At 38.9% G+C, this 16,034-nt stretch overlaps 1 protein-coding gene across 15 annotated transcripts in view; it reads right to left on the reverse strand.

The window, feature by feature from the left end:
- Positions 1-16,034, reverse strand: part of UBAP2L (ubiquitin associated protein 2 like) — a 40,572-nt gene that overhangs the window by 11,871 nt on the left and 12,667 nt on the right. For 8 of the 15 annotated variants that reach the window (XM_054563204.1, XM_054563197.1, XM_054563199.1 and 5 more), the window contains exons 9-19: positions 15,331-15,390; positions 13,432-13,484; positions 11,745-11,830; positions 9,515-9,686; positions 6,318-6,516; positions 5,190-5,467; positions 4,871-5,043; positions 2,641-2,830; positions 1,920-1,974; positions 1,341-1,515; positions 964-1,036 (exon numbers count right to left, since the gene is read on the reverse strand). In XM_054563204.1, the coding sequence (XP_054419179.1) occupies positions 964-1,036; positions 1,341-1,515; positions 1,920-1,974; positions 2,641-2,830; positions 4,871-5,043; positions 5,190-5,467; positions 6,318-6,516; positions 9,515-9,686; positions 11,745-11,830; positions 13,432-13,484; positions 15,331-15,390 (1,514 nt within the window). The remainder of the gene's footprint in view (positions 1-963; positions 1,037-1,340; positions 1,516-1,919; positions 1,975-2,640; positions 2,831-4,870; positions 5,044-5,189; positions 5,468-6,317; positions 6,517-9,514; positions 9,687-11,744; positions 11,831-13,431; positions 13,485-15,330; positions 15,391-16,034) is intronic. The other 7 variants (XM_054563209.1, XM_054563208.1, XM_054563206.1 and 4 more) reach the window with 1 other exon arrangement.

The raw sequence follows: 16,034 nt of genomic DNA on the forward strand, positions 1-16,034 counted from the left end.
CCCACTGCCAAAGTAGTTACAAGAAATTACTAAATACTCTCCACGTACACATCCCCCAAGATTCATTTGACAAGGATGGAAATGAAAGACCCACTGCACATGATCACCTTGTTCAGAAAGGCAGAAGACCCCTGACTGGCATGGCTCAGCAGACTGAGTGCTGGCTTGCAAAACTAAAGATCACCAGTTTGACTCCCAGTCAGGGCACATGACTGGGTTGTGGGCCAGGTGCCCAGTTGTGGGGCATATGAGAGGCAACCAATCCATCTCCCCCTCTCCCTCCCTTCCCCTCTCTCCAAAAATTAATAAGTAAAACCTTAAAAAAGAAGACAGAGTAAGAACAAACTCCCAGAAACCAACACTGGTTGGCCAGTAAGATAACAAAGATAGTTTAAATGTGAAAAACACAGCATAGCCTTCTCTCCTATACTCATTACATTAATTCAGCACAAGATCAGTTTGTGGGATTTAAAAAAAAAGGTACAAGTTCTAATAAATTTAAACCTAAAATCTCAGCCTGCATTTTCTTCCCCTAGGCTTCTGGCAAATGAGACACCTTTGCCTAAAATGGGTTCTTCTTAAGTTAGTTGTCTTCCTTACTATCTCAGTTTTTACATTAAGTAGTTGTCGTAAATCACAACAGTGAAATTAATTTTTTGACCAAAAGCTCTTATCTGATCTCTACTATCATAGAATGCTTGGACTCACACTGATTATCTTTAGGACTCATGTTCAGCACATCCCATACCAAGGAATAAAAATGGCTCTGTACCAGTTAGAAAGGGATATTCTTTCAGGATTTATCATAGCACACAAAGCCACACTCAGCCTCAGTGTTAACTTTGAGAATTGGTCCACAGCTCTTCACTACTTCTGGATTTTTCTGCCTCTCTTGACTTCAAATATCGGGAGGGGAGGGGGGAAGGGAGAAACCCACTTCTTCGTTTAAGGCACTGTGCTTACCAAAAGAGTGGATGTTGAAGTGCGTCCAGATGACGTCGATGACGAAAGGGTATTCTGCTGAGTAGATAACGTGCTGTAACAGAAAAGAGGTTGCCATAAGCCACAGTGACCTGAAACCCCGATCAAGAACACAGCAAGGAAATAAAGCAGAATATAGGACCAAGGAAATCTGAGAACGTATGGTAAGCACAACACCCAGCCAGAGGTAATGAGCAGTTAAAGACAGAATAGATGTTGAAAAGGGAAAATAATCCTCCTCTGATTTTACTTCCAATAGCTTTTAGGTCATCTACTTAGCTAATGTGATTTCTGCCAGGTAGAAAAGAGATCCAAAAAGCTCTCATTATCCCCGGCCCCCAATCCTCACCCCAAATCACCTGCTGTGTTGTGTGGTAGTAGTATTTGGAATCTCCTCACTGTGGCTCAAGCCACCCAAGGAGGATGAGTGCTGATTGGTTGTCGTCAATAAGGAAGCTGCAGATACCGTTTCACTGAGAGGAGGGATACTAGAAGTGGAAGGTGAGTCAGATTTCACTGCAGAGCCTGTAGCACCTGGAAATGAAGATAATAAGTCACCTCACCAGAGGAAATGGAGAGTTTATAACAAGCGAGAGATGACTATAGTGCTAAGTTGTCCCAAAGACAAGAGTGTGAATTATTTAATAATGGATCATCTGTTTTTAGGTAGAATCATTTCCTGTTTTTCAGTTCCAAGCATTTCACAGCACTTATCTCTTTGTTCAGTAAAGGGAACCAAGGGGATTATCAGCATTTTAAGACAGAGAACCTAAAATTTAGGATGGTTTGAGATTATGCAGCAAGGTAGAACCAAGCTAAGACCAGAAGTTTTGATCACTGAGCCAGGGCTATTTTTACTACCATCTAGGAGATGCAAAAACACTTAAAGGACAAGAAAAACACTACAACTGGGAGGAAAAAGCCTAGAGAACACTCACCTTCAACAGATTGCGTGGTCTGTAACTGCGTGGCCTGCACAGAACTGAAGCCATTCTGATATGAAAAACAGAGGAGTAAGAAACAAACTCAAGGGAACAGATCAAGTTAGCAATGATTGAATTAGCTTATTATCCAGAAGTTCTGTAAGTTAACCAAAGGATTAATGTAATCTAGACTAACCAAAGAAAATAAAAAATTTAAAAAACGAAGATATGCCAACCCTCTGTGACCAAAAGCAACAGAAAGCAATCCCAAACCCAAAATAGATACAGTAAAAGGCCCAAATCCAGTGATCCCTGGGGGAGAACATGGGATTAAAACAGTTCAGCCAAGCCACCCATTTTTCTGGCTGCATTTGACAGTCACTCCCCATCACCTCTGGCATATGCTATCCCTCTCACCGAGCCAAGACATAGCAAGGTGAGGTCTACTGATATGCACCCAGAACTCTAGCAATCAGATCTTCCAGAAAGAGGAACAGGTACTTGAGACTGATTCTACTAGAGAGAATGAATCTTTCGTTCAAAGAGAATAGTTTTCTGGTTCTGAGTCTCCAGGCTTGCTAAAAATAACTTTTTAAACTTCATCAACCACAGAAATGTGTTCTCAGCTTCTCAATCAGATGTCTTGGAACCATTTGTCAAGAAGTAAATGCTAATATTAAAGGAACTTTGCCCATTATTCTCCTAACCAATGCCCAGGGGCTTGTGAAGCCACTACCTTTGCCTGAGTCAGGTCCTTTTGGGGTGATGAAGAGATGGAGCTGGGGTACCGCCGAGTCTGTGTGGATCTCTGTTCATATAGAGGGCCCTGAGCACTGTTTTGGGAGGTATAGGTTGTCGACTGAATTGGGCCACTCTGATAACCGGACTCCTGACTCTGGTTAGATGAAATTGTGGATGAAGATTCACTGTGGGTAATGAAGAAGGAAACTCTCAGAGAAGTGAAATAAAGCAGATCAACAGATACTAAGGAAAAGGTAGTGTTCTACTACTACAAGTTCATTACAATCAAAAAGAAAATTTCCAGCAACAAAGAAACTACCACTATTTTCTCCTGACAACAGAAGGCACTTTCATATCATATAAAGCCAGATATCTGAATTAAGGAGAGTTTAACAACATATTCAACTCTTAAGAGAAAAACCTCGCTTCCCTACATTGAACAAAAAGAGGCTAAAGGTCAGTAAAAAGAATACACTACTTACTCTTGGTCCCTTCATCATAACATGAACTCTAACCATGAGAATGTCATCTTTTGCTTATATGTATTTTAAGGAACACTGACTTTCTCAAAAATCCACTAAATACGCATATAAGGTTACTGGTAGAACCCTCTGAGACGAACTTTTAAAATATTCTCATGCATTAATTCAATAGATCTAAGTTAGGGCCAGTCATCTATATTTTTAAATTCTAAGGATTGAGAAAAACAGCCCACTGTTTTTCAGTTCACTAAAATTCCTCCAGTATTTTCTACTGCTTAAGATGGCCCTTCCTGATAGGAATCAGATGAATAAGGAAAGTTTCTACTGGAAAGGTTCCTTTTAATCTGTGAAATACGAGGTCTGTCCGGAAAAAGTCCAACCATTGGTAATACAAGAATGGTTTTTGGAACATCAATGTAACCTGGCAGCCAAGGAGAATGGACTGGAATGCATATCTGTGAACAATGATGACTTCACTGTACTCGTCAGTGGGGGCGGTAGATGCCCTTGAGTCAGCATGTGTACTATGTGGCTGTCACATTCAAAATGACTAAGTGACTAGAGCAACAAATCTCCATCAAATTTTGCATTAGGCTTGAACATTCCTCCATGGAAACTATTCAGATGATTCAGAGGCCACAGCTATGGGCAACTGGTGACTGGCAGCTTCATCATGACAGTGCACCAGCTCATGCATCACATCACATCACATCACATCACATCACATCTTGTGCAGAGTTTTTTGGCGAAATGTCAAAGTGACTCAGCACCGCCTATAGCCCAGATTTGGTGCCCTGCGACTTCTGGTTTTCCCAAAACTTAAAATCACCTTTGAAAGGGAAGAAATTTCAGACCATCAATGAGATTCAGGAAATACAACGGGGCAGCTGATGGCAACTGGGAGAACCGTGGGAGGTCCCAGAGTGCCTAGTTTGAAGGGGACTGAGATGTCACTGTCCTATGTACAACGTTTCTTGTGTCTTCTTCAATGAATGTCTCTATTTTTCACATTGCATGGCTTTACACTTTCTGGATAGACCTCGTATATCAGTACTATCTCCTTCTTAGGAGTTCGAAGTTACACCCTTCACAAGCCTAAGTCCCAAACCAAAGGATTACAAGTGTCAAAAGCATTTTTGGCTGTGGCAGATTCCAAGGTTCTTTCCATTAGAAGTGCTATACACATCCATAAAAACTGTGTTTGGCCATTCTAGAAGTACCCAAGGAGTGCTGTATTTTGCTATGTATAATGCGCACTTTTTTGCCCAAATTTTTGAGGCAAAAATAAGGATGCGCACTGTAAGTGGGTACTACTAATTCCACATCTATATGTGTGTTTTTAATTCTTTTATTTATGCCTATGCATTAAGTGTAACTCTAGAAAGCAATAATGATATCTGTATGCAAAACAATACACTGCAATATGATAATCAGTTTTGTTTCTAAATGTAAATAAATAATTGAATTAAAAAATTAAAATGAAAGATTTTTTCTTCTGAACATCTGGGCTAAAAAATATGGGTGCACCTAACACACAGCAAAATATGGTATATTTCTACCTGTTTAGAGTTACAGATAATCCTAGAAACCGTATCTTAAAGTGCTCAACAAATGCTATAATTGGCTACTTTTTCTTGCTCAGCTAGAGACTTGTCATCCCCAGAGTTCAAAGAATCAGCAAGAGACTTAGAAAAAGTGGTAAAAGCCTAATAATAGGAGTTTTCTGATGGACGTTTCCTCTACCTGGCCGTGCTGGTATAGAGGCTATTTGGAGCCTGGCTTGAAGAGGCGCTCGTGGTGGGAGTGGACTCATAATCAGAAAGGACAGGCTCTGACCCAAACTGCAGTGCCCCAAACTGTAGATTTAGCCCTGAGATATCTGCTGAGCCAGGCATCTCCACAGCCAGAGCAGGAATCTGAAGAGAGGAGAAAATAATGGTTTACTGCAACCTTACTCTAAAACTACTAAACTTTTGCTTCAATTTTCCAAACTATACCCTTACCACCTCAATTCCTAAATCGTGCACCCCTTGCCTTAACATCTGTCTGTAATTTTAAGTACCTTAGAAGTCAAGGAGGCTTTTTTCTTCTGCTGTTTCAGTTTTTGCTGAGCCGGCTGAGGGCTAGAGGACTGGTTGTCAGAAGACCCAGGAGACATTTGTGGAGCTGAGGTGGATTTGCTTGGCAGAGGAGAAGAGGGAGGTGGAGGTGCAGCTGTGGAGGTAGCCACAGCAGGTGGCTTCTCCTGAAGGAACACCTCCATCATGGTTGAAGATGGCGTAAAAGCCTGGCGCTTTGTAAAGGGGCTGTGCACTGTTGAATCACTTGGGTTCTTCAAATCTGCATGAGGAAACCCAGTAGACGCTGGTGAAACTCAAGAAAATGCAATTATCCTGCTTTAGAGCCACGATTTAGGCCGTCAGGAATCAGAGCCTCACAAAACAAGTCCTCTTTTAAGACATAATCTCATTTCTGTAGGTAAAAATCACTGGATCCTATTTGTTCTTATGTAGAGCCTAGGAGCCTAACTGAATAAGCTCTTATTACTCTACCTGTGTAAAACAGAAATCTAGGAACTTTCCCTATTTAAAGTCCTAAAAAGACCAAGTCCATGAACCTTTCCAAAGGGAATATGCTGTTTTTTTCTTATTTTTCTTCTATTCTGTGGTTGTTTTTCACTTCCTAAAAAAATTTTACTTCTTTTTAGAGAGAGGGGAAAGGAGGGAGAAAGAGAGGAGAGAAACATTGATCAGTTGCCTCTAGTACATGTCCCACCTGGGGATCAAACCTGCAACGCAGGCATGTGCCCTGACCAGGAACTGAATCAGCAACCTTTCGCTTTGTGGGACAATGCCCAACCGAGCCACAGCAGCCAGGGCAGGAGGGAATATGCTGTTTTAATAACTCAAGGTAAATCTGAAGAAATCCAAAAAATCCCCAAGTCAACAGGAAACTACAACTATATATACAGCTAAATTTCACTAAAGAAATGTACAGCCTTGACTTCTTATGACTCCTCTGCTTTCTGAAGTCAGCCCATCTGACTAAAAAAAAGCAGTGTAGAAAACTAGCTAGTTGGCTGCTCTTCTCCTTACTTCAGAACACATTCTCCACCCTCTACTCCTGGCCAGCCTCTTGACAGTAATGCTCTAATGCTTAAAGAATTCAATTCACTTTCCATCTTTCTCACCATACTGCACCAGCGATGGGGACTGTGTGGTAGAGCCCATGTCCCAAGAGGAGGTGGTGGTGGTTCCAGATTGAGAATGCTGAGCTGCCAACTGAGCCAGGGCCTGAGCAGTCTTGAATTGCTCCAAGAACTGGGAGCCTGTGGTGCTGCCACCTTTAGCTTCACCGACATCACCAAATCCTTTCCCTAGCATGCTCACCTGTAAATCAACACAGAGATTAGAGAAATCTACAACCAACAACGTTGTTCAGCTATTTATAAAGACACTTATCCACTTATCCAGGGTGAGACTCAGTACAAATGAGAGAAGTAAAGACTGTCACCAAACAGAGTACACAGCACAGTCCATTTAGAGCACGAGCTCTGGAGTCACTGTTTAGATTGAAATCCTGGCTATGTAACTGTGGAAAAATAATTTTTCTGTATCTCATTTTCCTCATCTGAAAGTGGAAATAAAAGTAGTACCTCATAAAGTTATAGGACGATTAAACAAATAATTCATGCAAAGCATGTAGTACATGCATGACATACAGTAAGTACTCAACAGAAATGAGAGATATTAAAATTTATACCTGTAGCCCTCAGGACTTCTTCCTCACTCCATCCCAGGGATAAAGCTCTAATGACTAGAGGTATTTTTCCCTTTTAAAGTTTTAAATCAACCAATACCCGATTACTGATGCAAAGTTAATATAAAATTTAATTTTAGCCATTAAGGTCCTTGTTCTTTCTGCTACACAGCTCAAAAGGAACAAAAACAACTAACTGGAGATTCATCTCAATGTTGCTAATAACACAGAAGCAAAGACAACTCTAGGGGCGATCCCAACTTCTGCACTGAACAATCAAATAATGAATCAGTGATTTGATTATGTTCTCAGTCTGTATCCAAATTCCACAAGGTAATCATGATAAAGCAAAATTTACCCTTAGTGTTTTGGGGAGATTCTCCTCTCCTTCCCCAATACCAAGCAAAACTATCAGTCTAGTCCAGAAGATAAACCATGTGACCTTAACTATTCTAAGAAACCTCCAAGGAGATTTAATCTCATTTTTCTTAAGTTCTAATTTAACCACACCATCATCATCATCATCATCATGATCAAGCAATGCTTCTTATACAGAACCAGCATGTCCTCAAGGTAAGACATTTTTTTCCCCTACTTCAGTCTATATTCTAAGATTATACAAACATACAAACAAAAACCATCAGAATCCAGTTGGAAGTATGGGATTGTGGCAGAGATGATCTCACACAGCTATTATTACCAAATATTATGCAAGTACAAAGCATTATATTGAATGCATAGGAAACTACTTAATCTTCACATATTGTACACAATAATAAGGGGTTCCTGTATTATTTACGTCTGTTAAATTTTAAGGGGTATTAATCCTCTAATATTTATTCTCAATAGGAAATAAACATTAATAGCATAGTGAGTCATACAGACAACGAGAAAACAGAAAAACACATCTAGTTTAACGTATCATGCAACACACATTAAATAAAACGTTAGGGTAGGTGAAAATATGCTAAAAAGTTTAAAAATGCAATTTAAGAGATACAGAGCCCTTAACCACATCTTGTAGTCGTATCTCTTAAAGGCCGGTAGTTATTTCCTGATCTTTGTTTCTCCTTCTTACGACCTTTGTCCTATTTTGTTTCTCTTTTTAAGCCCACATTCCTTTCCCTTTCACCTTTCTCCTGCTTTTTCTCACCTGTCACCTTTCATTATGGCAGAACATCAACCACCAAATTATTATTAACGCACAAAAAAATTTTAAAAGTTAAAAACTGACAGAATTCTGGATTAGACACTAGCTCAGCAGTTTTCTAGTTACATTACCATAACCCTATTACTGAAAAAATAAAATTATATGCACACACATGGTTTTTTCTGTTCAAACAATAGTATCCTTCCACCAACAAAATAAATAAAAATAAAAAGGACAGGAAAGTAAAAGCAAAGAAAAAAGAGAAAGCAGCACTTCTTAATTTTAAAAAAAATTCCTAATATTTAGATTATAAGAAAGTTGGTCCTTGCATTATCTGTTTAGCTTAAATGATTCCTTTGTCATAGTTAATGACTTTTTAATTTTTAAAAATGTCCTGAATCAAAAAGTCACATAAGTGTTCTAGGTTATTTTATTTATTGATTCACGAGAGACAGAAACACTCATGTGTTTCCACTTATTTATAGATGTTCACTGGTTGATTCTTGTATGTACCTTGACTGGGGATTGAACCTGCAAGCCTTGGTGTTTAGAGACAACACTCCACCAATTGAGCAACCCAGCTAAAGCAGTGTTCTAAGTTATTAATAAATAACACGACTATTGCCACATTTGTATAGCCCTTATCCATTATCTTCCTAAGGCCCTATAAGGTAGGCAGATTAAAAATTGTTCTATATTAAATTTATTGGGGTGATGCTGGTTAACAGAATTATATAGGTTTGAAATGTAATATGTCATCTGTAGAACAAATTCTCCTCTCCCCACTTACAGAGAAAGGGAGAAAGAGCTATTAAGTGGGCAGATTCAGGAAGACTCTTTAAGTTTTTTGAAATCTAGCCCAGAAATGTCTGGTTTAAATAAATACATATGGTAATTCTGCCTATCAAGAAATAAGGAATTCCACCCTGGCTGGTGTGGCTCAGTGGATTGTGTGTCGGCCTGCAAACCAGGGGGTCGCCGGTTTGATTCCCAGTCAGGGAACTTGCCTGGGTTGTGGACCAGGACCCCAGTAGGGGGTGTGCAACAGGAAACAGCACACTGATGTTTCTCTCCCTCTCTTTCTCCCTCCTTTTCCCTCTCTAAAAATAAATAAATAAAAATCTTTTTTTTTTTTTAAATAAGGAATTGCTAAAACTCCTATCAAGGTTTAATTAAGACTGCATAATGATTAAAATTTGTTGATGCCATTGATTTTCTCTCTTCAAAAAACAGTAAACAATGTTCAGTATAATGAGTATTTAATAAATTATGTTACCTCATTTTATTAAGGTTCAGTATCTCTGAAGCTAAGTCTTCTCCTAGAGCTATGCCTAACTACCCAACTCAGCATCTCTATATCCAGGGCTGCTTTGGAGGACAGAAGAAGCAGCTTTACCCTGCGCCAAACTTCTGTCACTGGAAGGAATTACTGTATGTATGGGTAGAGTCTGGCAGGATATAATACATTTCCTACTTACCATACTGTGATGTGAAAACGTATTCCCTGAAGCAGGCTGTGATATGGTACTCTGCTTCGAGTTACTGAACACCAGAGGCTGGGCAAGAGAAGGAGCCTGAGATGGATCCAGATTAGATGAATCATTCTCCATTGAAGACGGTGTCTTCCCCAACAGAACAGCAAGGTCAATTCTAGTGGAGACAGGAACTTTATGAATAAGATGGGTATTCTAGTATTCCCCCATACTGGACTCAGATTATGGTTAGATTAAAATGAAGTCACTCGCCAAAAACACATGACTGAAATATTTAATTTACCAAAAGTAATTGATATACAAGAGCCACTATAGTGCCTACCTATGTTCTAAAGATGCTACCAACCACAATAACGTTATTTAAATATTTTATTCATTCATTCATTATTTATTTTTAGAGAGGGGAAGGGAGAGAAACGTGTGTGTGAAAGATACATCAATCAGTCGCCTCTCACACACCCCCAAATCAAGGGCATGGACCACAACCAAGGTATGCACCCCAACCAGGAATCGAACCGGCAACTTTTCAGTTCGCAGGCTGGCACTCAATCCACGGAGCCACACCAGCCAGGATTAAATATTTTATTTTAGTGAAATTAATTTAATAAAATGTCAGATGTTCATTTTAATACAGCAGCTCAACAACTAGGACAAAATTAATTTTTACTGAACATCTAACTCAGATAATACTAAATATCTGCTGTTACCAATATCTAATTATGTGAAAACCATGTATTAGAAAGCTGGCATCTTCAAGTGGCTTTGGAACAAGAAAGGTTTGGGGCATTTTCCCTCAACTTTTGTGAAATTTCAAAAATTATCTATGGCATAATAAAAATATATATTTGTGCTTTGCCCCCAGTTCTTGACAGAGCTCCTAAAACCCTTAAATTTTCATGACTGATACAGTGGTCTTTTGTTACTGAAGAGACCAACTGTGAGCTTACTCAAAACGGGAGCTTCGAAATGGGATCTGGTGACCAGAAACACGAATAATGTGATGAGATGATTAGATTTTTAGTCCTATTATACTCCACCCACTTCTAGGGAGGAAAAAAAGCTGTAAATTAAACTCAGTCCCCAATGACTTCATCAATCATGCCTATGTAATGAAGCTGATAAAATCTCTTTAACAATGAGATACAGTGAGCTCTGGATAGGTGAACACAATCAATGTGCTGAGAGGGCAACATAACGAGAGGGCATGGAAGATTTGTGCCCCACCCCCATACCCAGCCCTATGCATCTCCTCTTCCATTTGGCTGTTCCTGAGTGTGGATTATAATAAACCAGTAATGACAAGAAAAACTCTTTCCTGAGTACTGTGAGTTATTCTAGCAAATTACCAAGCCTGAGGAAGGCACTATGGGAATACCCCTAAATTTGCAGTCAGCAGGGAAGAAGTACGGGTTGCCTGGGCACCCATTTGCAACTGACTTCTGAAGCAAGGGCAGCCTTATGGGACTAAGCCATTAACTTGGGTCTGTGCAAACTCTGGATAGTTAATGTCAAAGAACTTCAGAATTGGTGTGGAAAAAATGGTAAGATATTTGGTGTCAGAAAAAAACACACACATTGCTGCTAGTAATGATATCCCTTAAAATACTATTCGTATGACACTTCTCTTTAGGACCTTCTAAGTCAAGTCAACAGCTACCATACCCAGGTCTAGAAATAATCCAAGAGATGTTCAGGAAATAAAAGAATTCCCTGATTAGTGTATCCTTTCTACTGACCCCAATACCTAGGTTCAAGTTCTTAAAAGTTCATTAGCCAGATCCTAGGGTAAAAAAATGATCTTTATAAGCAGTGGGCTTGATGACCAAAGATCATAATCATAAAGCAACTGGGAAGAAGCTACTGAACAGTCCTGCAAATTCAAAAATAAATGGAAACATTACCACTTTTAGTTTTTCTGTACAGGGCAAGTTACAGCATGTTAAGTTTTAATCAATGCCTCTGATGCCTACCTATGCAGTTAAATGGCTATTTGGGGGAGAATCCATTTTAAAATTTTAATACAAGGGCATCCATTCAGTAGATAAACTAGTATCAACTCTTATAAATCTTATCAATCAACTAAAGAGGAACCTAATCTGATTTGGTTATCATTACTACCAACACCAAGGGATCTTATAAAGGTCCAGTGCCACTCTTTAGAGCTGTCTCAGCAGATCCCTTTGGGAAAAGATAATGAATTTTAGCACACACTTGCCTCTGACCAGCAGTGATTGTCACATTCTCTGCAGGCAGAGGCACTGAAGACACATTAGAGGCAGTGAAGATCTTGGTCTCAGAAAGCTGGAAAACAGAGAAATTTGTCACTCCTGGTGTTAGCAAGGTTATAGTCTGAATCTTGACATAAGTAAGGGGAAATTATCAAAAAATTAAAAAGAAAAACTCTTTGAAGAAGAAACTCCTCTGAGGAATCCTGAATGGATTGACTTAGAAACCCCTTACATATATGCTCAATAATTTTACCAGAAGAGATAAGTAGAATCAAGAAACCCAAAAATATATAGTAGTCACATAATATGCACACTAAACTTACAGGAAGGTGAATGTACTTGCTAGACAGAAAAACAGAGAAAACCCCATTGAATTTTCCTGTTATAGTTCCCTACTCTCACCACTACCCAAACCATACTTTAACTTCTACTACTCTTCTCAATGAAGGGGAAATGACAGCCAACATGAAGACAAATAAAAAAAGCTAATTCTTGGCTTTTGAGCAGAAAGAGCCCAAGTGCTGGTGAGTTAAGGTCTTTTCAGGGATAATAACCATATGCAACTTTTGCCTTAATACTGACTTTATCACACCTAACCTCTCCACTGTTAAGAAACTCAAATCAGGAAAGCAATTATAGGGAATAATTTTCCATAGTATTCAAAAGCTAATTTGGTTTTGTTTTGGCTTTTTGATTAAAATCTCGCTACTGAAAACAGGGAATCCATTTCCCCAAATATATCATTCTCTGAAAGATGCTTAAGCAGACACGCCAAATCTAAGAAAATATTCACAAGGCAGTCTAGCTCAGCTACAATAGAAAATAATCACCCTGGTGCTGATGCACCTGAAATTTTTAAAACTCAGGCCTAACAACCAAAACAGTTTGACATATCATTTCTTCTTACCATAAAAGCTGTGTGGCCTGAACATATATAAGTAGATTAAAAAATGCTAAAATGGAAGTTCCTCCATGACCACCGAAAACTGTAATTCACAGCAAAAGCTTGACTGTGACCAGGAATGAGCAAAATTCTTTTACTCAGGTACTACTCCAGTGAATTCACAAAGCTTGTTTATGTGCCACCTTATGCCACCCATCCATAGGTTTCCAGCTTGAGTAAGCTGGAAGGTAGCCAATTCTACATGCTCATCTCAATTACACTTATAGAGTGGGCTTCAAGTAACTTAAAAGGGTTCCAGAGCCAACCAGATTAGACTTGCGGACTTGGCATTTTAACTCTCTCTTTGTACGCACCTCCAAGCCAATTACAGGATCATACACCAAGGCTTAAATGTGAATGTAAATAGCGAATTGTTCCAAGTAGAGTCATGTGCCACCAACAGCTGCTAATGCACTGCCTGCTTAACTCCATTTCCAGTGCCCTACCCAACCACCATCTCTTCTTGGGATAAATCCAACAATCAGATATTTGGACTTACACAAGTGCACTTGCCCTTTCCATAGTCTGGTTCCACAGAGTCCTGTTCATGCCCAGTCTCCTTCATATAACATATGTGAAATGTTCTGGCTCAGAACACTATTTTGGATGTAAAAGTTTTGGGTCAGAATCTTAAGGATGAATTTTGAAGGGTAGAAACATACCCATTTTCTATCCCTAAACACCACTTAGGGATAGAAGACACTAAAGAACAAACACCTGGAAATACCTACATCTTCATTCCAATCTTCAGTTCCCCACTCCTCTGTTGCGGTCCTCCAGGCACCTGGGAATAAAAGAAAAATAGTGATTTTAAGTGCCAGTACAAAGCATGTGCAGAAAACACTAATGTATTAACATTTTGGGCAGCCAAAAGTGTAACTAGAATTTAGTAATCAGAAGGAATTCTTGGGCTTCAGAGGGAGGAAAAGACTTTAAAAAGGCATACCTCAGAACATCATGGTTTTAATAAGATTATGATTTCACAGCTACTTTCAGTTTTTGTTACATGGCTGCACAGCAAAGAGAGTGAGAGCGAGAAAATTCGAGAAAGCAAAAGACCCCAACAAATCCAATGCTCCAGGCAATCTTTTAAGACAGGCAACCCTCTAACTTGGTGGTCAATTCAGTGAAATTGTAGTAGCCAACTTAAACCAATAAAACTCCACCTATTTATCTGGTATAAGACAATAATGGGGTCAGACTGAAGAGAGATGGCAGCCATGAAAGAGGAACACAAATGGCTGACCACATGACAGTGAAAGGGCAGTGGAGAAGGAAGACTGAAATCCATAGTAAGAGTACAGACAACTATCTGCTATTAGAAATATATTTAAAAATTCATACTCAGCAGAAGTTTATAGATCCTACTGGTTTAACTATAAGGACTCTGCATGGAGCTGATCTTTTCAGGAGACACTGGACAAGACTGAAAAATCAAGTATGTATGCTACTTATTCTCCTAATTCTAATCATGGAGAACGTGAAATCCTATCAGCCAAGGGAAAAATGCAGACAGTGGGGGTATACACACTTCTCACGTTGGTAACAACAAAGTCTCCCACTTTAAAGGAGAGATCCAGAAGCAATCAAACCACCTCCCAAATTTCCCTTGTTTTGCTTCACGTGTACATATTAATCTCAGAAAAGGGAACTTCACTTTTCTTAAGAAATACGAGTGAGCATTTCCAGGAGAACCAAGATTCTTCCTTTCAACCAAAGGACCATGATAAGAAATAATCTATCTGTAGAAGGGAAAAGAACACACTATTTTCTTCTCTAGAACAAGAGTATTTACTGACATATTGAATAACCTGAAGAGTTCAAATGGAGAAAGCTTCTTACAAAAAATCGAAGTCTGGCACTCATATATTTCATTGTCATTGAAGAGAACTATTCTAACACCTACAAAACTCATCTGAGAGTCTTCTAAACATTTAATAGTGAAAAATCCTATTTCCTAGAAAAAATACATGTTCATTATAATGCCCTTCCCAGGACAATGTTACGATTGCACCAGGGAAATTCCAAACAGCTTACTAATGACAATGCTCTCCAAATCAAACTGAAATACAATCTCAGTTCAAACAAGTTACAAATCACATTTTCCTCATCCTCTCCGGTGATATCACTCTTCCTGCCCATTTACATCCATCCCACCTAGGCTAAATGAAACCTCATATCTGGATTAAGGCAATCCTGGAAGTGACCTGAGAAACGATCTACTATTAAGAAGCAATCTCTCAATGCAAGAATTTTATTTTCTGCACTCTGGCAATTACATCTGGGATAGAAAAGACTGTAGATTCTCAATTGATATTTTCTTATACAGGATGTATGAAAATGACTGAGAAAGAGGACTATATTGAGGAAAAACTATGGATGAAAAAAAGTACAAATCCCTGGAACAACAGTTTAGGGTTTCCATTCCATCAGCAAAAAGCAGAGTCAATGTAAATGTTAAATATTCATTAAATGAACAAAATTTTTAAGAAGCAAAAATGGGCAGAGAATAGAGGAAAAAGCAGAAAGAGAAAAAGCAGAAAGACAAAAATTACATATCCACAGATATTTCAGTTCATAAAAATCTATTAAAAATATCCGGGGCAGTTAGGCGCCTGGATGTATCATACCAGGAGCAGTCTCAAATTTTCGGGGATAATTTGACCCCTCAACCCCAATGAAATCAAGTCCTGAAACAAAAAAGAAAAGAAAAGAAAAAACAAACAGTGAAATTTTGCTTGAGAATGAGAACATTTGCCCCCAATACACAATTCCCAGTGTACCTGTGGATATTTTAAGGGTAGATTTGAACTTCATTTTAAATTAAAAAGGGAATTTGAGTTTGCTATCATGAAAACACAAGAAGAGATCATCATAAAGGTAAGTTTATATTATGAAATGAACAATGATGAGAATGCATGAAGCTATTCCCAACACTTTCACACTAACAAGATAACAGCAGAATCACATAATTTTTCATGCAGCCACAAACCACAGATTTCTGATTCTGTCTCCCCAAATCTACTCAGTATAAACCAACATACACCTCCAACCTTCTGTTTTTTCAGCCAGATCCTTGTTGAAAACAGCTAAGGCTTGCAATCCAGGACTGGGACTCCATGTCTGATTTTCTATCCACAAGTGAAAACAAATCCCTTAACTTCTATCATCTTTTCTGCCAATGATAAAAAGCCAAATACCCAACCACAAAATAGCGATAAAAAACAGTAACTTTTGGTATTCGGACTGCTACCACTGTCTCTTACAAAGCCACTGAGAGATAAAGAGCAGTTCTAATGCCTCTAAAGTACAGGAAGTTAAAACAGAAAAGTAC

This window comes from Pteronotus mesoamericanus, unplaced genomic scaffold, assembly GCF_021234165.1.
Source record: "Pteronotus mesoamericanus isolate MK-2021 breed Mesoamerican mustached bat unplaced genomic scaffold, CSHL_Meso_final scaffold_705, whole genome shotgun sequence".
Taxonomy (NCBI): Eukaryota; Metazoa; Chordata; class Mammalia; order Chiroptera; family Mormoopidae; genus Pteronotus; species Pteronotus mesoamericanus.